Raw genomic sequence first — 25,756 nt, forward strand, 5'->3', positions numbered from 1 at the left:
TTGTACATACAAGCAGTACTGAAAAATTTATGAACAGGATTGGATTGGGGGGGTTGGTTTGTTTCGGGTTTTGTTCGGATCTATTTATTTATTTACCTAGGAATTTTTTACATGCTCTTTAAAGAAACACCAAGAAATATTCTCATGGCAGGCTGCAGTATCACAAAATAGTCACAAAGTACTGCAGTTTCATGGAACTTAATTAGTTTTATAATGCACGCGTGCTAACTAGTCACACTGAATACTTCAGTTACAACTATTTCCATAACTATCAAATAAAGACCTAAAATTAATGTAACTGAGTCTCAAGAACGTTAAAGGTTAAGCTCACATTTTAGTAAAGTTTTGTAGGTCTTTCTATGATATGTATGTTACTGTTCCAAAGGCATTCATTTTAATATTTTGTTTCCTCAAAGATGGGGGGGCTAAGAAACACATTTCAAATTTTTAAGACTGTTACTAGAGAACCAAATAACACTAGATAGGTATTTCCAAAGGAATGTAAGTGGATACACCACTAAACTTCAAAGATTTTGTGCAACTTACATTATGTTTGACACATCAACAAATGCCTATTTTCAACTATACCACAGACACTAAAAATAAAGTGTTTTTTTTAAAAAAAAACAAACCCAACAACATAACAAAAAGCAAGCAACAGTTCCTAAGGAAAAAAAAAAAGTTATTCGCACAACTAAAGAAATAATCCTATGGGAGAACAGACTCTAGTGGAGAATGTTTTGATACATAACTGTCAATATAACTGTTCTGAAACTCTCCAAATACTTTCTAGAGAAGTCTGCTGATGAAAATTTTAGCTTTAAAAAAAAATCTGAAAGAAAAAGAATCTATAAGGTACATGTTTTTTTAATATCAAATGAAGGGTAACAAACATTCAATGTGTGTTGAGGTCTGACTTACACATGCAATACCAACATATTATGAATTAATGAACAAAGATATATAATACAGATTTTAATTGCTTTTCTGCTTTTATCTATTAACCTAAATGAGAAGTAAACACATTTCAATCTTGCTGCCAGTCAGACTAAAGGAAACTTTTTTTAAAAAAAAAAAAAGCGAAAACCTCTCCATACACATCTGATTTCTCTAAGTCATGTTAACAAAAGCCTAAATTTCAAATTTTCTTCACCCTTCCCCTACACCCATGAGAAAGCATTTTATAACACCATGCCTGTCAATCCACCATTCATCAACTACTTCTGCAATCACTGACCTGCTATCACCAACCAGAAAAGAGGGCTTAAGTTTCTTTTTAAAAAATCAGCAGCCTAGAGGCAGGGAGGTGGAAAGCTGCTGCCTGATATCAATATCCACTTAAGAGGGAAGGGCTGGGAGATCTCAGACATCACCTAATTGTTCAGCAGCAACACTAACTGGCTATCAGTGCTATACGCTGGCTGACCTGTCAGGACACACACAGCTCGAAACCAGCCACAGCTTCATTTGCTTGCAAATGCAGAGCATGGGGTTTTAAGGGGTACGGGACACAAATCCACAACAAAACTATTCCTCATTAGTTCATCTGCTTACAGAGCAACTTGTTAGTTCAAGCATGAACCAAGAGCTAGTTCTTTACCCTTTGTTACAACAGGAACAAGCACAAGCAACAACTGATAACACCTAATATTACTCCAACCATGAGAAGAATGAATTATTTGGCACATTTCAAATCCCTACCAGTTCAAAATAATCTGGGAATTCTGCTTCTTTTCCAAAATCCCAGTTAAAAAAATAGTAATTGCTTCAAAACAAAGAACATGGTTTCCCTTCATGGGCAAGTTAAGTCTACGACAGCTAAAACTGAGAGTTCTCACTTCTGCACTCCTGTCCTGCTCCTCTACTCTACAACAAGTTTCCAGTAGCTGTGTTACCAAAAGCTAATCTAGCAAAAAAAAAAAAAAAAAAAAAAAAAAAAAAAAAAAATTGGAGCGAGTATTTTCTTTTTTCCTGTTTTTGGTGAACTTATCAGCTTACTGTACACCAGACAATCACAAGAGCCAACTCAGGGCAACTGGAGAGCAGAAAACAAAACACATCCCTTACGATTATGACACAATGGTAATTTAGCTGAAGGTGCTACATGAACATCGTAAGCTAAAATCCTGCCAAGAGCATAACTGATATTCTAGCATTTAACACACAAATTAGGAAGTTACAGCTGACAAATTAAACTTTACACCTCACAGCAGCATTAGAATAATAAACATCAGTAGCTAGTGTATAGTTAGTCTATGGAATGATTGGCAGAAGCTCATTTGCTGTAAGATTGTGTCAAGTTTGTTTCAAAAAAGTGAGAGGGATTTCTTTCTATTTGTTTTGACTTTCCACTTTGCTTCTGGGCATCTTTGTTTCAATCTAGTTCACAGTGCTATTTCCGAATGGACTGAAACAGGTATATCTGTCATGAACAACATGACACGCATATTGAAACAAGTATCAACAGATACTCCAAGGATAAAGCCTATGTACAATAGCAAAAGCTGTGAATACATAGTACTACTAATCAGTCTGAACAGAGTTCTGCACATTAGAGCTTCAGCCATGATTTGATTATTCCTAGTAAGTATTAACAGAACTTCTAATTCCGTAAAAGTTAAATACTGCAGATAAGTATAGAAAAAAAATTAGACTATGGGGAGTGACAACATGGTCAGTGTATGTCATCTTATTATAATTATAGATATTCTGCATAAGCACAGCATTCCATTTTAGTTTCCACAGCTTCTTATGCAGCCATCACAGTGACAATATGCATGCACAGTACAGTGCAAGCTTGTTAAAGACATTTTTCAGGCAAAACCTAATTTGCTGTCATTACCTAATCTCAGGGCTGGGAGGGGTTCTCTCAGGGTCTAGGAATGATCTGAAAAACATTTGTACAAACCAGCTTTCTGTATGGCTTGTGAACGTTAAAATCTCAGTCTTAAAGAACAGAACTTAAATCCATAGTCAGACAAAGCAATATATGACTGGACACCCCTGTCCTCAACAACAGTTGACAATTCATAACATATGGTCCTTTTAATGAACTTTTCAAACTTCTTCTTAAAACTACTTGGGGTCCTAAAACTGGTCTTGTACTAAACAAAGGTACCAAATTTTCAGAAATGTTGCATATCTGCTTTCAAATGGGACCTGTTGTCCTTCTTTATGATGGGCTATCTTATTTACCTTTACATCAAGGCCAAAGTAGCTAAGCATAACGATTAGGTGTTCTTAAACATCAATATGTGCATTTTTGTCCTCTTAAGTACTTCTGAGAAATGTCCAGTCAGACACTTGCGTTATTTTGAAGGAGATCTGGGTAAGTCTCAGCTTCCTTGCTCTCCTCTGGTTCAGGCAAAAAAAAAAAACCACTAATTTACCTTCCACGTAAAATACTGTGAAAGTTCGGTTTAAACTATACAGATAGAGTGATGATCACATGGCAACTCCTACTTAACTGTCAGCTTTATATAACTATGAAGTAAGGCCAGGTTGTAAGGTGTATGGGTTGAGACAGAGTACATGTGTGACTGCTACAGCTTTACAACGGGAACTCTGTAATGCATTTTACATCAAGAGTCATACTTCCACCACAAGAAAAAGGATTTTCCAGAGAAATAGCTAAGCCAGACAGAAACAAGAGTCAAAAGGAACACCAAACAGAGCACTGCTTGTAGAGCTGTCTTCAGGTTGCAACTGCCAGAAAATATTCATGCTATGGCTCTTACAGGAGGGCCAGCTGAATGCCACACTGGTTACTTATTTCTTCAGTACAAGTGCTCTAGCGAACTTCAGCCCCCCACATTTTTACAGCTACATCCTGCAATATTTCAGCAAGACATTAAAAGTGTGTGGTAGCACAATCGGGGAGTAAGCATGTCCACTCTAATTAGCTGAAGTTCAATGCAGTATTTTCAAATACTTTCATGAATCTTGTTCAATAAAGTTGTTTAAAAAACTAACCTGCTGAATATATGCATATACCTGCTGAATGTGTTCTAAAGATTAAATTTAAAGAGAGGCTGTAGTAAATCTAAGGTAAGCGGCACAACCTTTAAGTTAAAAAAAATAGATGTTGATTTCTTACCATCATGAAACTTACCTGTGGACTTAATACCACATGAAACTGTTTCATTGTATGGGGGGAGCTGTACAAAAAAGAAATGAAACTTATTTAAAGACAAAGCAACTCTATTAACATTTGATATCAGTTTCATTTGAAACATCTGAATCCTTTAGAAGTAACACCAGTATTAAGGTTTGATTTTCTGAGAGTATATCTTGAACACATGCTTCTGTATTTATCAAATCCCACACTGTAGCTTCAAGTGTCCTTGCAGATTACCACAATTACTGAAAGATAAAGATTATCTTGGTTACACACCATAGGCTCATCAAATTCTCAAGCAATTCACCTCACAGCATCAGGATCCTCCTTCATCAACAGTACTCACCACGATTTTACAATGAAGAACATATCCTCTTTTTAGGCAAAAACTGAAGATAGACCAAATTACCCGTGAAAGGATGAAACAAAATTTTGCACAGACAATAGTCACACCTAAACCTTTTGATTCTCAACCTGCTTCAGCTATAGTGTTGCCCTTGAAATGTTTCAGCTAAGGTGTACTCTTAATCATATTTTTAAAAAAACAAAAATTTTTGATCATCAGCCTAAGCATAATGTAACCACAGCATATAGTTCCTATCTGGATTGCAAATATGTCTGGTTGTCCTGGCTTTGGCTGGGATAGAGTTAATCATCTTTCTAGTAGCTGGTATAGTGTTATGTCTTGGATTCAGTACAAGAAGAATGTTGACAACAGACTGATGTTTTCAGTTGTTGCTAAATAGTGTTTATACCAAGTCAAGGATTTTTCAGCTTCTCATGCCCAGCCAGCAAGAAGGCTGGAGGGGCACAAGGAGTTGGGAGGGGACACAGCCAGCACAGCTGACCCAAACTGGCCAAAGGGGTATTCCAGACCATGTGACATCATGCCCAGTATATAAACTGGAGGGAGTTGCCCAGGGTGGGAGAGGATCGCTGCTCGGGAACTAACTGGGCATTGGTTGGCAAGTGGTGAACAACTGCATTGTGCATCGCTTGTTTTGTATACTCCAATCCTTTTGTTGTTATTGTCATTTTAGTATTGTTATTATTATTACTAATTTCTTCCTTTCTGTTCTATTAAACTGTTCTTATCTCAACCCAGGACTTTTACCTTTTTCCTTCCAATTCTCTTCGCCATCCCACTGGGGGAGTGGGGTGGGGAAGTGAGTGAGCAACTGCATGGTGCTTAGCTGCTCACTGGGGTTAAACCACAACACTGGTATAAAACACTGGCATAGAATACTGGCATCATTTTATGGACTCAGTGGTTGACAGAACCCCTGCTACTGTGTAACTACAGGTGGGCAATTTCTAATCCCTGCCTTGCCCGCCCCCAAACTCCCCCAGAAGCTGAAAGCCTTCTCCTGTGCCTGCATGTGAACTGGTAGCCATTGCTACATTGCAATCCAGCAGCTGTCCGGAGAACAGCTGAACTGTTTCTGCAGAGGGAGATAAAACATTGAGAGTATAGTGCAGTTTTATAATGCTATTCTAAATATTAATTATAATGGTGTAACAAATATCAAAGATTTCTCTGTTGGAGTCTTCAGTTCTCTGAAGCTACAGATACTTACATACTGCCTTCTTAAAGCACTATAGACAACAGTGCATCAGAAGTGGCAAGAAAAATATTTCTGAAGTTACATTATAAAAAAGTGCATAAAAAGAACACATACTGTAAAATCCATTTATAAACCATAATACATCTTAATGCAAATGAGAATCAATGGGTCAGAAAGAGGCTCCAAGCTGTTAAGAACCTATTATCCATATTAATACTGAACACAGATTCAATATAATTTTATAGTTAGAGCTAAAAAAAAGTTACCCTAAAAGTCTACAGTCAACAGTTTATGATAAAACACGTAATTCCTGTTTTTCTCCAATTCAAAGGGCTTAAGAAAATACAAAGTAAAAAAAAAGTAGTCCACCTATTGGTCCCCTACATATCTGGTTAATCAACAGCACTTTTGTGAAGCAGAGATTTCTGAGTTGACCTGTTTTGTACAACTGGGTCATCTGAATCATCTCAGTCAACAGGTATCTAGTAGAATATGTATTAAAACCGCCTTGTATAAAGAGACATTCTAGACAACTTTTAGCTTCAACTAGTCCCTTGCCTCAGTCCACCCTTCAGTCTACAGGTAAGGGACTTCAGGAGGACACCAGCATCAACAGATGCTGGGACTCCCAGAACTGGCACTGCCCCCAACAGAATGTATGTCAAACACCACTGCAGTATTATAATCTCAGTCTTGTCCTTCTTGAATTTCACCCTATTTTTTTCAGACCACTTTTCTCCAAAATATCTGCACAGTGTAAAACTAATAAGCATAATTTTTATTTCATCATCCAGATAATTAAAACATTAAACTGAACCAGATCAAGGACAAACTTAAGGAACATCGTTCAACACAGTTTTTATTTTGATAGCTAACCAGTAAGTGGTACACTTGATACAGTTATAAAATTAAGTAAGACTGGTTCTAATGCTGTAGGTTCATGTTTCCTCAACATACTTTGAGAATAGCTTTACAGAAGTCAAGGTATGACATTTTCATCTTCCACAATGTAAGCATTAGAATAGCTCACGTAGGACCCTTAAGGTGACACTAGATAGGACGCAAACGTCACACTGCTGCTACTGTATTTAATGGTGGGAAAACAGCAATATAATCAGAAGAAACACGTATTACCTGAAGATACATTCTGCATTGCTTCCCACCTACCAGAAAAGATACAAAGCTATCCCTAAAGGCAAGTAGAAGCTATCTTTTTCATTCTAAACTTCCCCCACCTCACCTTATTCCCTTCATGCACTTTTATTGTTTACTGGTATACTATACTAACCATACTTGGAAATTAAGTTACAGGAAACTAAGTCACATCAACAATGGCCATCAGATTTGTAAAATGTGACAAAAGAATTTCCCCATCTACAGTTGAAGTGTTCATTTCCTTTATGTTGACGGGGGAGGAAGAAAGCATGACTGAAATGTTCGAATGGAAATGTTTGGAGGAAAAACATGGAAATTGACATAGAGGAAAATTATTTTTCAAGTCTGGAGATTAGGACAATGGCATAATACTCTTCCCTACAAAGGGAAATGGTTTCTTCATTCTCTACCAAGGACTACAGAGAATAAGAGTCTACTATCTGTAGTACGTTATGAACTCAAACAAAGACAACTGTTTCCACTCCATGGCCGTCACTGTAATTAGTTCATTACTGATCCACTTCTCAGACCTCATGCACAGCCTTCCTTGTAAGCATAGCTTTGATGGTTAGCAGTGCTCCACCTGTCAAAAAATATTAAGAATCCCTGTGCTTCAAAAGGCTCACAAGACTTAGAAGCCCACCTTACTTACAACCAGGAGCACTGCTGAAAAAGTTTTCTCTAGATCCACCTCTATAAAAAATAAAAAATAAATAAATCAAAGCTAAGGTGATAGGGCTGGATAATTCACTTTCAATATCCTATCACTACAATGTTAGCTATACCATCTCTGAAAGATGACAAGCAGAAGGTGGAATAATTAATTTCTTATTTCTAAAAATCGACTTAACATCCACATACATGGAAAGATGACTCCTGTTCAATATCTTCAGTTTGCAAATTAGCAAGCTAAGAGAATGATAAAAAAATAATTGTATTGTTACATTTCAAATACAAAGAGATGTAGCTTTAAAATGTTATTTCTAAAAGAGGTTTAAAGTAGATCTTACCTCAACAGAGCATCGTGGAGTCACAAAGAACTGATTAAATTCATCAGGGCTGAACTCCCCAAAAATATACTAAAAATAAAAGAGAAGGATCTTTGTTAAAGAATTATTTATATTCAATACAATTAATAAATTTATTATAAAAATCTATTAAGGTACTAGCATTCAAAAAGACCTGTATGTTGGGAGGCAGAAACTCACCTGTTTGCATCCCAACTCTCATCTTAATTCTTTCCCAAGGACTTAGCAAAGTACTTTAGGCTCTAAAGCTGTATACAATGCATTTTCCTTCAAATTCCCACTAGAGGTAATCACAGCACAAAGTGCAGCTCATCCCGTGACTGGTTTTAAACCAACACGTACAGTGAGAAGTTGCATCAGTTCATATAAGCCCTAGACACAAGCTAGTTTACCTTCTAAAAAACAACACAAATACCTACCCTTCACAACAGATAACACACGAATTACTTTTCCAGAGTTCTGCTAAACTAATGAGTTATGCAAGACTAATGGTACCACTACCTGAGTGCACAAGCACAGAAATGAAACTGCCTAGGTGTACAAAAATACACAAGATCTAAATATCATCAATTTTGGTACAACTGCTCTTACGAATTTTGTTACCCCTGTGCCTGAAACTGTGCACAACAAACCTAAGATGAAATGTCTTTTCCCAACATTATCTCCCTGCACCTCTTTAGGTATTTTGCATCTATACTTCTATGGAAAAAAAAAAAAAAAAGTACCTTACAAGACCACAAAAAAACCCCACACTAAAATGAGATTTTATACCTAGTTTACAGAAAATGAAACATTCCCAATAAGAAGAAAATGAAACATTCCCAATAAAAAGGCCTGACGTTGGCATTTCATAGCACCTGGAAGCTTCTATAAACTGTTGGCATGTGGAAGGAAATTCACATTAAGAGTCACCAGTCACAAATATTATGGCTATGGAAAAAAGGAGGTCAGTTTGGTCCAGTACCTTACAATACCACTGTCATTCACCTTCACTGTACTCTGACAGTCATTCTTTGCTATCCTCCACCCTTCCATTAGAAGAGCTTTTTCAGCAGTGTCAAGTCTTGCTCATGGTAAATCCTTAGCTTGGCTATATCAAGATACAACTAACTAGACTGGGAGTTGAAACATAGAAAAAAGTTCTTAAAATTTGAAAAATCACCTCTAGTGAAGTGCAGACTGTTGCCACAAACTGTAGATACAGTAAATCAATCACAGTATTTTTCTCAGACTTCAGGTGGTCTATTCCAATAACTCATGTACTTGCTGTTTGCATGACTCACAGCCATCTACATTCATAAATTTCAAAGTTTAAGTTAAATTCCACAGCAGTTACAAAATGTATTTTCTTACACAAAAAGTTATTTATATGTGTATCACTTATGTGTGGAAAGAGCTTAACCATTTTAATGCCCTTCAGTGTTTTTAAACAAATATTAATATAATCTGGTTTAGTCCACAAACAATTCCAACAGTCAAAATAAACTGGAACATATGTGATACAATGTTTGAAGCCCAGTGAAACAATTAATGCTTTAAAAAAACCCCTTCACTAATCAGCTGCTAACTACCAACTGAGGCAGTACAACACCTAAACAGAACAGGATCCCTAAATTGTACTTGTGAATGGTTTCACAGTTCTTGGCACAGGACTTAAAACTTGGCTTATGCTCTCAATATAACCAAGTCATTTTTATTCAGTAACATACCAGCTAGAATTTATCATATTCCAAAAACATGCCTAAAAAAAACACTTGCTGAATCATAACTAAATTATGTTTTTAGGAGATATTTTTGATGCAGTCATGCATCAAAACAAAACAAATCTCAACTCCAGACTACTAAAAGTTATCTAAACCCAACCCTAATTCTTCCATATAATAATACAATCTTTTCATTTACCAGCATTTTTAACTGAGGTGTTACAGGCCTGGTACTTCTGAGCAAAATAAGTGCTTCTTTTTTAATTAGGGAACACCAAACAAAAGTGAAACAAAATTATCATTAATACTGTCTTAATGGAATGGTTTTACTATATAATGATGTATTCACACAGGGAAATGTTGTGTCTATGCAACTGTTTCTTCTTAATTTAAAACACATTACCAACATCTAACCCAAAAACTAATCCTAGTCTGACTCTAGCACAAAAAAACCCATCCCATTTGGCCTGAAGAAACCAGAATTTTATTTGATTTTATGGCTTTATTTAACAATGCTTTACACCTGCAAACACAAAGTAAACCAGTTAAAAGATGGCTGCATAACTGAGAAAAATAGTGTTTCAAAATAAACTTACTAGGCCATATGACTGATGATGACATTAAACCTACCCAACTTAACCGACCTTCCTGTCCTCTGGCTCTCAAGAAATAAGATTTCTGCAAGTTGCACACACAGCACCCTCTGCTAGCACGACATAATTTTCTACCCTTTTTAAGGCACAACTACATGTTGAAGTGAAAGAGAACTGAGATTTCACATCACTTGGGAAGTATAACAATCTACACAAAAAAGGACGCGGAGGGGAAAGCCATTGCATTTTAAGCAACCTGAAATACCACGCTAGCTCCCTGCCTGCTGTCCGTCCATCCTACACCTCAATGAATCAGTGTGCCTAGCACTATACAAATGATCTCTGTGTAAGAAAATACTTGGTTTAGCTGTGAAACAGCTTCAGAAAAACATCACTGTAGTACTTACTCTGAACCATTAATTCAAATGTAAAAGGTTTTTCTGCAACTGAAATGCTTAAGTAGTAAGCATTTTTAAGCAAGAGAGCACTAGGATTGTATAAAACCAATACACCCTTACAAGAAATAATCTCATTATCAGTATGAGCTTTTGGGGTCCTAGCTTGTACACTCTAAATTATTCCACATAATTTCAAAAGCCTCAAGGTTAGCTTTTTTCCAAACTGACAAATAAAATCTAATCATTGGACCAATCAAACAAAAGTTTAATTATTTACACAATTCCTATACAAGCTTCTCACAATCAGCATTAATTTACCCCACATTCCGTAAACAACATTTAAAACACAGAGATACACTAGCATGTGTTAAAGCTTTGCCAAAGCTGTTTCACACTATTTCAATTCCAGTTTTAGTATTTTCAGGTGTGCATTTGCGTAAGAAACAAACATACCCATTAGGACTACATCAAATTGATTCCTTTAAATGCCAAACTCTAATTTGCCCTACACTGTATCAACCTCTAAACTTATGTGTACGTCACAGTACTCCGAGGTCTCAATCACGGATAATAGACTGGGACTTCACCACACAAGCTCCAAGCAAAAAGTGGGTTTCACATACAGACTGTTTACCATCAGCCCTAATGCAGGCAAGGGATTGTGATCTGCTCGGAGGTAAGCTGCTTGTCATGCCAACCATTACCAATGTGTCAGTACATCAACAGCTTCTTACTTTACAGTTACTACAACTGTACAGTTACCTGAGCAAAGGATGAGCACAATCGCTATGACAATGCATATGAACAGACAGCTGAATTGTCCCAGTTAGCAAAATCCATGCCTATTACCATCGATAGTACATAAACTAAAGCATGTATGGCAACATGCAAACCCCAAATATTTAAAAGTACTACCAGTGAAAAGTTGAAGCTTAATTAGAGCTTTACACAAATTTAATTGGGGGGGGGGGGGGGGCAGGAATCAAGCTTTCTCCAAGCAAAAAATACTGTTTAGCACTCAATTACGTATTTCAAAAGCTAATTTTGATTTATATGCTCAGACAAAAAAAAGCATCTGCTTGAAAAACATGCTAAATAGTAGTCAATGGTATAAGTAGTAACTCACAAGGCAGAGCAGGAACGACGCTTAGAAGAGAGAGTGCAGTCATACACCAACACTGGATTTGGAAGAAAAACTCTAAGAAAATACTGGGGAGAAGTTTTGAAAAATTCTGATTGTAACGTTACCCCTAGACTTACTTTTAAAGATACATAATCCCTAAGAGGCTTAATTCAGAGTCAAATCTGATCTCCCTCTCCTTCTCAAACCATCTCTGCAACCTACATAGAAGCTTTCTGTTCTGGCTCCTGGGAAGGAATCCTCTCTCACTTTTTTGGGAGCACATATTTCACACTGCATTTCTCACACTACTCTCCAGATTATTCAACTCTGCAGAGCTATCATTAGCCTTGCATTAAGTGTATTCAAGGAGCCCTTCAGATAGCTCACTCTGGTGAGCTTGATTTCTGCTACAGATTAAGAGCAATGTCAAAACAGTATCATATAAATTCCAATGATCTTCCACTTGCAGCTGTATAAGAAAAACAGATGGAAAATAAGAGTCTCCTCTGGGGGGAGGCAGGGGCATGAGGGTGTGGAGAGGACAAGGCTTTGTGGAATTCTGGGGGGGGGGGGGGGGGGGGAAACCCCTACCTCCACTACCTTTCCACTTTCTCGTCAGTGTTTCCAAACCTCTCCTTTGGAATGGAAAAACAAAATAGCAAACTCAAAACATACTGATGGATCTATTCCATTTTGCAATTCATGACTGTAACCCAATTTGACCATTTACTGGACATGTACAGTATGTTATTAAACATATTAAAATTAACATGATTTTAACTAATGTGAGTAAACATATACCAACATAACAAAATGCCTTTCTTACACTGCATGATCAGAAATTTATGTTTTTTTCCATCTAGTACCTTCCATACTGAGGTTTATCAACCAATCGCTTTGAAAAGAAAATTATTCACAAGGGTTGGTTTCCACCCTTTTTTTAAATGCTAGTGTCAAGATACTCTGAACTTCTGGGAGTTTTCAAATGTGAATGTCTTCCTGCAGATGCTCACATCTATGAGACCAAGGATGAAAATAAAAGAAAAGAATGCTGGAATAAACCTTGAAAATGAGATAGCATTAGGCAGAGGATACATGACAGACACAAAATCTCTCCCTTCAGATACCGACACAACAACTAGCACATAGATTAAAAAAAAAAATCAATGCAAAATTAAAGATACTTTGTGCAGTTCTAAAACAGCATCTCTTTTCACATGAAGTTGCTGGTGGTATGGGTACTCCAGTTCTTAATTAAACTTTCTTATGTTACCAGTACTTCAGATTTATTTGCCTTATTTCTACCCATCAAGACTTTGCAATTAAAGTCTGAGGACTGAATTCAAAACATTGTCATACAGCTTTGGAGAGTACCAAAAAAAAAGTTACAACTAAATTCCTGAAAAATCTTGAAAGAACCAGATACAACTGTAGTTCTGAACTCCTGAAGAGAGGACATCAGAAGACCTTATCTTTGTCACTTTCTTGAAGAACTTAAAATTGTGAGACCAGAATATTATACAAATACTCTGCAGATGAGAAATTTTTTTAAAAGTATATGACATTTGCAATACATTTTTTTTTATAATACAAGTCAAGAATATTGAATGACACTATTGAAGGTGGTATAGTGGAAAGGACTTTCAGCTTGTGTTTCCAAAGCTCACTAGCGAGCTGGTCTCACCAATTTTAGCGTTCAGTCTGACATGCTGTAAGAGATCAAATTTTCCTGCATCAAGTACCTGCCTCCCAACATTAGTTCTCTTTAAAAAAACCCACGTTATAATACTTCTCTGAGCAACAACCCAAACCCTCCTGATTGTCAGTCACTGGTGTTACCAGTTGCAACAAAACTAGAATCAGTTTCTAAGCTAATCTCTACAATATGATTACAATAGTATAACATCTGCAGTCCAGCAGATTCTACACCACTTTGAACAAAACAAATTTCATCAATTATACCACCTTTACATCTTCAAGATACTAACTACATCTAGGTAACTAACACAAATTACATAAAACCAATTAACCAAATCTATACAAGAAAATTTGTTCTCTACTTCACAGGAATGAAAGTAAGATTACTTTTATATATGTACAATAACTCTGATTACCATAACTGACCAAGTGGCTTCTTAACTATGCAGACAAAAGCAGCAGCCACAGAACTGATTCCAAGACAGGGGGAAAAAAGTTCTCCGAAGACCACAAAAGATTAAAATGCCTGACCTGCAAGCTCTCTCCACGTCAACTGTTTTTGCTGTGCTCTCCTTAACCACTTAAAAAATGAATGCTAATATTACCCCATTGCCTGTAATGAAATCTCCACTGGTATTCCAGTGTAGCAACACGAACACTCTCCTGGAGGAATACAAGGAGGAGGAGTACGTATTACACAGCTGCTTGTCCTAGAAAAATGGGTAGAAATAGCACTGCTGATGCATCATCATCTTGGCATCACCTGTGCTACAAGAAAGCTAGGAAAATGAAGTGTCAACTTCTGCTTTCAAGAAGAATTAACATGGCTGTCACCTATTAACCCAAGAGCTTCAGCTCTTCCAGTCAAATTAGTTTAAGCTGCAGATACTCCCATTTCAACTGCTTCTCCACAAACAAGTTAAAAATACAGCTTTTACTAATAGTGGCAAGGAATAACTCAACTGTATCTAAGCAGAAGGCCTAACAAGTCAAAACTAGTTCACATATAAATTGAAATTATGAAATAGTTTATGTATACCATAAACTATACAATCTTGCTCACCAAGCTACTTCTACAAAGTGTACTTATTCTTAAAGCTACCGGGATAGGCTGTGGTAGAGGAAGAAAATGAACCATTCAGACAGAAGTCTGTTTTCTGGCAAGGAAAAAAGGGCACATGCATATGACTACACTTGGGTTTTATTAGCAGAGAAAAAGCTCTTACATTAGTCATCCCAGCAGCAAGTAAGGTATTTCTCCCTCACCCTTTACTTCTCTTTCATTTTGTCAAGGTTTGTCTATTTTTTTCTGGAAAGTGTAGGGAAAGACAACCTTCCCTCAGGTTCTCCTTCCTTTTGAGCTGAAATCCATCAAGTCTTACTACACAGACAATTACTTAATTTGATACAACAAGGTTTTCTAACTTCCAAATCTCAAGAAACTTACTGGTTAAATGCTTATAAAAACACAGACAAAATTGTGAGACTGAAAAACAGGTTTGGTTTTGGGGTTGGTTTTTTTTTAGATTCTGAATTTATAAGCAAGCAACAACCCAAAACCAGGTGCTATGAAGACCACTGGCCATATATTTACAGCTGTATCACAGCCTAAATAGTAGTATTTTAGGCAAATCCATTTCTGAAAAAATCCGATGCTGATATATCCTCTTTATGGAAAAATAAAGTCCATTTTTATAAATAAAAATATATGGAAATGAAGCTGTACTTTAATGCGGAGTAGTTGCATATTAAAGCTTTTAACAGTTGAAAATGCAACGAATCATGAGCAAACTCTTAGTACAGCTTATAGTCCTTTATCACTAGCCTGCAGCTTAAAACTAGAATATTAACAAATCTACACAGTGCCTGGAGAAAGATCACAGCTAGGTAAATGTAGGTCAACTAAGCCCATGAGTCAATGCAGCTCTGCCTGTCTACCATTTAAGCAATCAAAGGCTCAAAAATATAGCACATGAGTGTACCTTCCCTTTTCCCTACACCACCCCCCCCCCCCCCCCCCCCCCCCCCCCCCAGTTCAGGGTTTCTTGGATGTTATTACAGAATTCTTGCAGCTGAAGAAAGTTAGGAATTTTCCACACATTTTACATGAATTAATGTGATGGGAATTTATTCCATTATGAAAAAAAGAATTATCATTCTCAAAAGCTCATTTTCTGATCAGAGGGAAAAACAGATCACTGGCTAGTACTAAAGCACAAGTTGGTGAAATTTCAGCTGTAGCCACAGCATTACTGGAAGGGCAGGTTTAGCGAACAAATGGCCCCTACAGCCTGACACTATCATGGGGACACAACATGGATCAGAGCAGTTTATCCTGAAGATTGTAATTCAAATCTTCACAAAAACAGAGCATGTTGGACTCTTTATTATTCATTTTCATCAATCACATTACATAATTCAAGTAAGAGCAACACACCAAACAATAACCATACAAAAAGGTTCCAAAACACGAGTCAATTTCTTACACCCAAACAAATTCTGTTTATGTACACTCTTGACTCTATTACCAAAAGTTAGGTGCTTGTCGGCAGTCTTCCATTTCAAACAAACAGCAGCTGCTACAAAGCTCAACCAGCCCAAGGAAGCTGTCTATAAAGTGCTGATTGTAGTTAGTAGAGGGGGTAAAAAGGGAGTGGAAGAACCACAACCCATCATCTTAGACACCATTGCATTTATGAGTACCTTCCTCAACTACAGAAAGACTCTCTTATCTTCTGGTCTCCAAAGCAGGACTACCCCAGCAAAAAACCTCTGCTCTTTCACATTTAAAGCTTTCCCCAATTGATATGTTTCCTCTGTTCCACAAAATGAAAAAAAAAAAAAAAAAAAAAAAAAAATTATGCCCAAACCCAGCCACAATTTTATTTCGTAAATAATAATAGTATAAAGAGGGCAATGCATCTGTATCACTTACATGTGATCATAAAGCAACGGCCCAGTGACAGGATGATTCCATATACATTTTATATACCTTTTAATTTGTATCCTGCTAGAGAGCATCAGATATTCTTGCTTAGGAAGTATCTTCCTTGTACCTTCCACCGGAGCAGAAGGTAAGAATATATGTTCATGTGTTACACAAACAAGAGCTGCAGTGAAGAGCCGCCATTTTGGGACTACAGCAGGAATACCTGGAAAGTGCACTCCAGACAGCAAGCAAGAGGGAGGATAACAACTGAATTGTCAGGGCTGATTACATCAAATCTTAGCTTTTTGGAGAGCAAAAGATGGAATTTCTGACACCTTTACACCAGCAGCTCCACCACTAGAAGCCCACAGAACATCTGCCAGTGATTCAGAGAAGTAACATTTTCCAATCTATTTTCTTGCAATGTTAAATCAAAATAAAAGCCAAACAAAAATACTTTCCTATTAAATTCTCCAAGCAGCAGTCCTTGCAAATATCAAAAGAAAAATAAATACTTCCAAAATGGGTAGACAGGTCCTTCCTCAGTTTTGAATTCAAGAACATTCTTGGTAAAACACCTGTTGCTAAGCCTCTATCTTCACACCCTTGAAGAGTTTGAAAACACCAGCTTCAAGCTGGTTGCTCATAATTGAGCAAACACATTTACTTCAAGCTCTGCTTGCACTGAACTAGTTACTGAGTCTAAGGCACAAATTGTAGACTCTTCCTATAATGAAGAAGAAAAATAATTAACACCTGAATTATTCTGATTTACTATAGCTTGATAAGCACTGAGGAGAGAGAAGTTGGAACATGAAGTTACTCAAGAACACAGCCAGTTTAACTACTATTTTATTATAGGTGGGGCAGGCAAAAAAATCTGACTAATTTTATCTAATACTTCCCAGCAGAAAAGCCTTGGTGTTAGCCATTTTTTTCCCCTGCCAGACTAAAATCATTAGGGCTGCAACCTTTTGTGCCAGATACCTACAGCAGAACAAACTTCTAAGAACACGGTAGTAAAATCAGTTTTGCATCTGGAGAACACTGCTTTGGCCACATTAAGTAGCAAATTGTCTTTGAACACGTCACAGCAGTCCACCCAAATTCCAGACATGCTGTATAAATCAGCATTTTTCTGAGGTTTACAAAATCTTTATTTAGCAGGTATTTTAGCAACTAAGATTTTGAAGGATTGTTTTCAACGAGCTTCTCTCAATTCCTCCAGGTGGAAGAACAGCACATGCACTATCTTTTCTACCATCCACATAGTTCATAGCACTGAGGAGCCAGTACATTCCTACTCCGGCAAGGCAGGATGCTCTGGGCTACCAGGACAAAGACAGGCTTTCCCTGTAATGGCTTCCAGCTAGCAAGCTTCAGAGGTGCTTGGCAGCGCCCTGGCAGAGAAAAGCTTTTCTTCTTCTGTGCTTACTATACTTGTATTTACCTCACAGGCAACTTTTATCCACCAAATCCATGATTTAAAAAAGGAAAACTAATACATCTAGACTTGGATGAGGTTATTAAGAAGAAAAAAAAGAGATGTAGAGCTCTGGGAAGAGAAAGTGCAATGAGACCCTGAGTTTTAAGAAATTAAACAAGTTTTACTATAAGCACATTTTTAAGTGGTTCAAGGAGATTACAATTGGCTTGATGAGGCCAAAGATGAGGAACGAGAGTTAGATGAAGAGATGACACAGGATCTGAAATTATCTGTAGAGACAGCACAGGAGAAAAAAAAAAAATTGAAAGAACTGATCTGTGCCTGCCAGATCACCCTCCTCTCCAAAAGCTGAACCCAAAATTCTGGAATCGCATAATCCTTCAACTGTTAGTCAAAAGGCTCTTTGATTCAGTTACAGCAGTATGTATCTCAGCTCCTTTAATAATACTCCCTCTCTTGTGAATTGCTTCATGTGCTTTAATAGCAGACGCCCTTTTCATGTACACAAAGGTGCTAACCTTGCAGATACGGCATGTGAGATTCAGGATGGCACCCTATTATTTAAGATAAGGAAATTACACTAAAAACTATGCCTCTAAAATCAAGCAATCAAAAGCAAAGCTGCACAAAAATTAAGGCTTCTTGTATGTTCATTTGATTCCCGCTAGTTTGTGTACATTCGATATTTTCTTTGCTTATTTCCACTACTCACATCTTCACGAGGACTAATGCCTCACAGGATCAATACAGACCTGTCCCAGGGGAAAATTCCACCCTGGGCAGTAAGGAGACCGCTGTTCCAGTCTGTCAAGCAAGCTGAAAAATACACTGGAAGATAAAGAAAAGTAGGAAAAGAACAGATAGCCTCTGAGTAAGTGTAGCTAAATGTTGTGGAAAACTAAAATCTATCCCTAACAGCACCATGCCTAGCCAAGTCACCCACACAATGCTTTTCAGAAGCAATTACTCAGGGCAGGATTTAAGAAGGCTAAGATTAGGTGAGGTAAAAATTAGCTACCTGGACTCCATCCTGACAAGGAATACAGATTAGCACCTTCAGAAGGCAGTTGAGCCCACCTACCCAGGACTGATACGCCTCTTCTGAAGGCCTAACTTCACATCTCAACCCTACATTTCAGAAGTGCTGAATGCTTAGAACTAGAGCTGAATGAGATTTAACCTAGAAAGTTTAGTATTAATCTAGATGTGGTGCAAAGTCCTATCAAAACCACACTGGCCACTGAGAATAAAAAAAAGACAATGCAAAAGCTAATGATATCCAGAGCTTGTACAGGGGTAACCACCCCGGCAAGGCGCTACACCTTCAACAGTGACAGTAAGAGAAAACACTGGCCGATCATTAAAAGCAAGCACCACTTGCTCCATTCACCAAGGCCACACAGGTTTTACTCACCTTTTCGTTTTGCTGGATTCACAATCCCACCTCTTCCCCTGTGCCAGTTCTGGCACACGCTGAATGATCAGCAAGACGATTATACTCAAACTGAGAGAAAATTATCCAGATTATTTATTTATTTACTGCACTGGGGGAAGGAGGGTTAAGAGAAGATAAGGAACCAGCATAAAAGAAAAGATGCAAGTGGCCAGGAGCAAGAAAGAATGAGACTTTCCCCTTTGTGAGTTGTGACCTGCCAAAAATGGGTTATAATCTCATAGAGAAACAGCCAAAAATAAACCAGAGAACTTGCAAAAAACACAATGATCGGTAAATGACTCAAGGGGATCACAGAAACAAAACACAACTACCACCACATAATAAAGTCTCCTATATTTTAAGCTCTGTAACTGCTGAAGTTTGAGAGTAATTCTACAGAGGTTCTTACTCGATTTTCTCTCTGCAGGAACTCAAGCTCCTTCCACTACTTCACCACATGACGTGTGTATGCTGCACATCCCCCTGCCAGACAGAAACTGAGGACACCATCTATTGTTTTGATTCTCAGTATATATGCAGCCATCCATTTCCTCTAGCAGCCTGATGTGAGGTAAGTGGCAGGTGGAAACTTAAGAGGATCTGGCACTGCCCATGACAGCAACTTTGTATTTTGAAGTGGCATGCAAGTTAAAATGAAAATTGGGACACCACACATACGCCAGCTCCTCCTGAGATAGTTTTAAAGCTTAAGCATCTGCAACACAATTTTACGCAGATGCAAGATAACTGTTAAAACAAATGCACAAATTAATACACTGCTGCAACTAAAACACAGATAGTAAGCCTAATAAACACCCATATTAATTAATAGCAGCATTAAAAACTGGGCATTAATATGGCAGTAGGTTTACTGTATGATAACAACGCTGTCAATTTTAGAACTTTTTTTTTTTTTTAGGTAGCTCATTTCAAAAGAATAACACTGATAGTGGTGCTACTTCATGTCTTTCCTTATACGAGATCTTCTCTTAGCATTCAGATTTCTTTTGCACATACGAATGAACAGAACGCAAAACAGAGCACTCAAGATATTTCCCAACACGTTTACAATATTGAAGATACAGAAATTCTCTTGCTTTCTGAGGAGGAAAAGGGGACTAAACCAGAGTATACTCTGACATACTATTACTGATAAGGCCCACAAGGCTCTGAGATGACAGTACACAACCGATAGCTCGTGTACCCCCTCCATCCAGGAAGGAGTCGGCCACTTCCTTGGCCTGCACGTCCAGCCATCTACAAACAGGAATATGGATACACGGCAGGGGAGACAAACACAACGCAGCACTGGCTCTTCAGCTTACTCACTGCAAGGACAGAAGCAGCTGCTGTCTGCAGCGTCCCTGCTCACACCCCTCACCTCCACGAGCATGTCTGCGACTCCAGCACCTTCTATCCTCTCCCTCATCCACCTACGGTACAAAGGAGCAAGAGCATTTTAGGGGACCCCACATAAATACGAGCAAATTGCCATCTAATCCACAACGCTGACAAGGTTGAGCAACAACGATGAAACCACACCCTCATATTTCAGCCTGCGCATTGTGAATTTATAATACTTTCCACTTCCAAAAAACACCAATTTAGGCAGCTTTTGAAAGAACATGCTTCTCATGTGGCTGTACATTGCCTCCTTTAGTCCCAAATCCAATTAAAAAAATCTTGCAAATCATAAAAACATTTGGTAAACACAATCAGTCACTCATACTGTTGTTCGAAATGGCTGTTTTGCAAATAAGACAGAAAATACAAACTGAACAAAAGTTTCAAATTAGTGATGTCTACCATTATCAAATATTGCAACCTCTGGATACTCAGTAAACACACTGTTGGACACTCATACTTGGAGCTGACCTTCAAAGATAATATAATAAGCAGTTGTTCACTAATTACAAGCACTTTTTTTTTTTTAAGCTGTCATAAAATAAATAAATTTGAAGCACAAACACTTACACAAAACTTGGTATGCAAACCAAACGGCTATAAAACACCTTAGCTCTTAGCTAAGCCCTAAGATTTTTGGCTAGAAAAAACTGTGAAGAATTCAAACTATAAAGTCATACTACCATGTAAATATTGTACATGCACATGCTGTATAGCTCAGCACACAACTGAGCACTGCTTCTGGGAATGAGGGATCCCTCTAGCCCACCACAACTTCTGAAGGTGGTACCCACCATTACTAGCAGCAGCATAAAGCGAAGGAAAAAAGTGTGCACAACTGCCCTAACGCATCGTTCCAGGGGTGAACACTGATGAGACCTCAGGGAAATCTCTATATTAAGGATGCAGTTACACCAAAGCAGAAAACCATAATGGCCTTTATGTGACAATCATTAGTACTAAGTGTAATACATGTCCATTGCCTTTATCCTCCCCAATTAAGGAAACTCTGAGTCTGGCAACATCTGAAACACTGCACGCCAGCATTTGGTATTTACAGTCGTTTTGACTCATGGCAACAAGAGTGACCACCACAGTTCAGTGTTCTGTTTGAACAAAGGTAAAGTTCAAAAGACTGAGAATGCAAACCTGTTGACGTGAGCAAACTCAACAGCTTTATTTCTTCTGCTCTGAAAGCTGACTACTCTTTCACACTATTACGATTCTGCTGCACTTACGTTTTCTGTTGCTTGCAATGCCAGGATGATAATTTTATTTATCTCATTCTTGCTTGCTATGGAAGCATATTAACAGCATAAACCCTTTTTTTTGTTGTCCTAAGATTTGTTAAGGAGCTTAAACTTCTTCCTAAGGGCCAATAGCCTATGGTCACGGCCTTTAGCTGAGAAGAAGAAAATGAGTATTGGGAATTGCCCAATTAAGTTGTCTTTGACTTTTTTCCAACTTTGTATCAATAAACTACAGTGCTCCACAGAAATTTTCAAACAGTGGCAGCTTTGGTTTTGTATCCCAAAGGCAGCAGAGGAACAGAAAGTGAGGTTTTCCGTGCTTTAAGGACATTACAGCACTATTTCTTATTTTCTTTGGTAACAGCTAGCTATTATTAGAGACCATATGATTTGAGGGATCGACTGAAGTAGACTGGAACTCAAGACAAGTTGATTCTTCTTCCAATGGAGCTGTAACTTGTGCTGACAATGACTCTCTTTCTCTCTGATTTATTTCCCTCTCCTTTTATCATCCCTACTCAGGTTTAAAATGACAAGACCATCCCATATCACGTACCGGTATAGCATCATTTTTAACCAAATACCCTCCTAAGTAGCACAGTCCAAAAACATTATTTGAATACAATTAATCTAATTGCTTGTTGCTACCATTAAGCTAAGCAACTGAACTTTTTCCATTTCCCTCTCCGTCCGTTCTAATGCTTACAGCAAGAATCAAAGCAATTATCAATATCTTGCCTTTATCTCCCCTCTTTTCCTGTCAGAGTAATTTCTTTAACTCCCACCTTGTAAAGAATGTTAGCTTTGAATTCATTTCCTTCTTTAAAACTTACACTCAGCCTGTTCAAACGAGAGCCATGTGCAACAGGAACTCTGCTTCACCAGACAACCAGGAGCAAGAATACCTGTGGTTTCATACCACATATAGCATTCGAAGTCTTGATACGTTCACACAATGAAAGTCAGCACATCTAAAGTCACTCTTGTCACCCAATACTTGGTAATCCCACTTGCATTCTAGGAGTTTTCAATGCTAATAACAGGTTATCTTCAAGCAACTTAAAACATATGTGTATTTTTGCAATACAGGCTAAAGAGCAAATTACATACATGTTCCTGCTGAGACAGGTATGTGCATATGGCAAAGCTGTTAAGTACTCATGAAAATAGGAACATTGCCTTGACACTGTAAGAATCGCTATTGGTAACATGTTGCTACACTACCAACAAAGGAATCCCACTCCAAGACAGAACATTTTCACAACAAAAGCCTTCACTTCTTTGCATGAATGATATACAACTTCTGTATTTTAAGTTACACTGGTAAATCCATTGCTGGTCTGCAACATTCATGGGGAAAAATGAGGCAGGAAACCTGTGAATCACTACAGCAGGCTCTAAATGTTGTATGAAAAAACATGCCCGCTGCACTGAGAGAATACAGCACTGTTATTTCTGCTACTATGTTCAGTTTGGTTCAAAAGAACAGAGAGAAGTCTTTCATACACAGAGTTCTTTGAAGAAAACCTACTTTCTTATAGTTTTTTTTTTAAATGCATCTTTTCACACAACCTTTAGAGATATGTTATTCTTTACAGTTTCTTACAGATAGGGCATTTTTCTCTTCTACCTCAAAGCTGAACCCAAATCAGGGGGTTTACTTTTTTAACAAAGTAAAAAAGTTACAGAACCCTTAAGTGATTTTCCAGTTTGTGTTAATATTCCATTCAATGGAAGTTGATCCATATCCCTCTCTTTCCTACTGTAATTCCAATGCAAATAACATACAATGCTTCTTTTAAAACTTCCATACATCATATGAATTCACATACAATACTATAAGCTGCAAAATTCCCAAAAGCACTCTTGCACGTTTCTTTCAGTTTGTACAGCACTAACACTTGTGACTATCATAGGATCTCAGGAAGGCCTTTCTTAATTTTATTTTAAACACATGCTTTTCTGTAAGGTGTATGATTTAAATAAGCCTTACACAAACACTTTATTAGGGCTACTGTGATTTAAGCTACCTTCTGCCTAACTACAGGTGAAGAAAAAACAGACCTTGTAGCGCACACCAAAAAAAAATCAGTAAATCTTATGCTGTCAAACAAGGAGGAAAAGTTCTTACACGTATCTAAAATATCCAGAGCATCTGCAATTAAATTAGGTATTAGAAAGTCAAACACAAAACAAAAAAGACTAACGTACTTCAAAATTTTACTCTATTAGTGTTAATGAATATATTAACATGACTGCTTATCTAATGAAAACCTTTAAAGTGTTTTAAAAATAATCAACGTGGCACCATTATTGGGAATACTTAAAACATGGAGTCTTAAACACATACGTTACAATTTCATAAAGTAAAAATAGGGTTTAGAATCCCAATTTTAAAACACCAGACTGCTCCATTACGGAGTGTTCGCGCGCGTGTGTGTATATATACACACACGCATGTACACACACACACACTTTTTTCCACCATGAAGCATAACCCTTTGTTCCATAATCCCCAGTTGTATGTTTAATGATCACACATAAGACACTTCCATCAAAAAGAAAAACCGCAGCTCTAGCATGTTTAATTCTTTGGAAATGAACATCTACATTGCTGAAATGGCATTAGAGTGACAAATGACTATAATCCAATGGCCCAAGGCCAGCAACTTCTATTACAACAGATTTGGCTGTTTTGTACGACACAGCATGTTGCATGTATATCACTAAACAGAAATGAGACTGCTTAGTTTACCTATAAACAAAATCCCACTTAACTTTACAAGTATTTTAACAGCTACATGAATGGAAAAAGCAGTGTGTCTAAGCAACTGCCTACAAAAACTGGCTTTATTAATAGGTAAATGGCTGGATCCATTCTAAAAAGTCTCCAAATCAGTGCTATAGTCTAGAATGCACAGAATAAGTAACAGTGATTCACAAAACCTGTGGGTTTTCTTCTATTATTTGCATGCTGCCATATAGTTCCAAATTTATGTTCTATGTCAGTTTTCCCAGACTTCCTTTTTTTAAGTTAACCAACCCACATTCACCCACTGTACTCTGCATGGATTCACCATTCACATTTTAGAAAGGCAAATGATACCTTCTGGCTACCTAAACTCACAGCTTCAGCTGCAGCCTGAATTCCCAAGACCACGGAAGCCTAGAACAACTTCTCACTCCATAGGCAAAAGCTCTGGCAAAAGGACAAACCCAGGCCCTTCTGAGCAATGAAAGCAGGACCAAAAAAAAAACCAAAAAAACAAAAAACAAAAAAAAAAAAAAAACAGGGAGAGAGGGGAGACAAATCCAGCTTCTTTACCTCTTTAAAACACAGAACAGCAACTGAGCGGGACAGGGGAGAAGCAGCAGCTACAGCAATACGATGCACTCAAACACCTCTTCACAAATCCACCCACTGGCAGCCCTTGTCCAGAGACACCTTTCATATCGTGTTCAGGGTGTCCCCCATAGTTTTCAGCGTATTTCACAAACCTGACAGCATCCACATCGCCCTCTCTCCAAACACTTCTTTCTGCCTGTAAGGACACTGTAACATCAGACACATCTGCATGGATGCAAGCAAGCAAGCACAAGAAACTCATCCAGCTGCATAACAACCATTTTTTAAGATTATTTTTGAGACAGATTTCCTAATCAAGGTCACCCACAAACATCAGGCAATACACTGTAATGACAGCACAGAACAAATGCCTACAGACTGCTGCCTTTTTCTTTTTTTTTTTTTTTTTTCCTTCCAGAAACAGCACTGGCTTAAGGGAACATCAAACTACACCCTGCCAGGGAGCAACACTCCAAGCCAGCCATAAAAGCGGTAGTTTGCAGTGCAGTATTTCAGGGAGTCAGATTGCATGCCATGTTCTAAGTTCCAGTTATTCTGGTTGCCA

The 25,756-nt window shown here is 37.7% G+C and overlaps 1 protein-coding gene across 1 annotated transcript in view; it reads right to left on the reverse strand.

Annotated features, from left to right (window-relative positions):
* USP10 (ubiquitin specific peptidase 10) overlaps nucleotides 1-25,756 on the reverse strand; it is a 56,652-nt gene that overhangs the window by 27,731 nt on the left and 3,165 nt on the right. The window contains exons 2-3 of the mRNA XM_030025585.2: nucleotides 7,848-7,916; nucleotides 4,112-4,157 (exon numbers count right to left, since the gene is read on the reverse strand). Coding sequence (XP_029881445.1) covers nucleotides 4,112-4,157; nucleotides 7,848-7,916 — 115 coding nt within the window. The remainder of the gene's footprint in view (nucleotides 1-4,111; nucleotides 4,158-7,847; nucleotides 7,917-25,756) is intronic.

This window comes from Aquila chrysaetos, chromosome 9, assembly GCF_900496995.4.
Source record: "Aquila chrysaetos chrysaetos chromosome 9, bAquChr1.4, whole genome shotgun sequence".
Lineage (NCBI taxonomy): Eukaryota > Metazoa > Chordata > Aves > Accipitriformes > Accipitridae > Aquila > Aquila chrysaetos.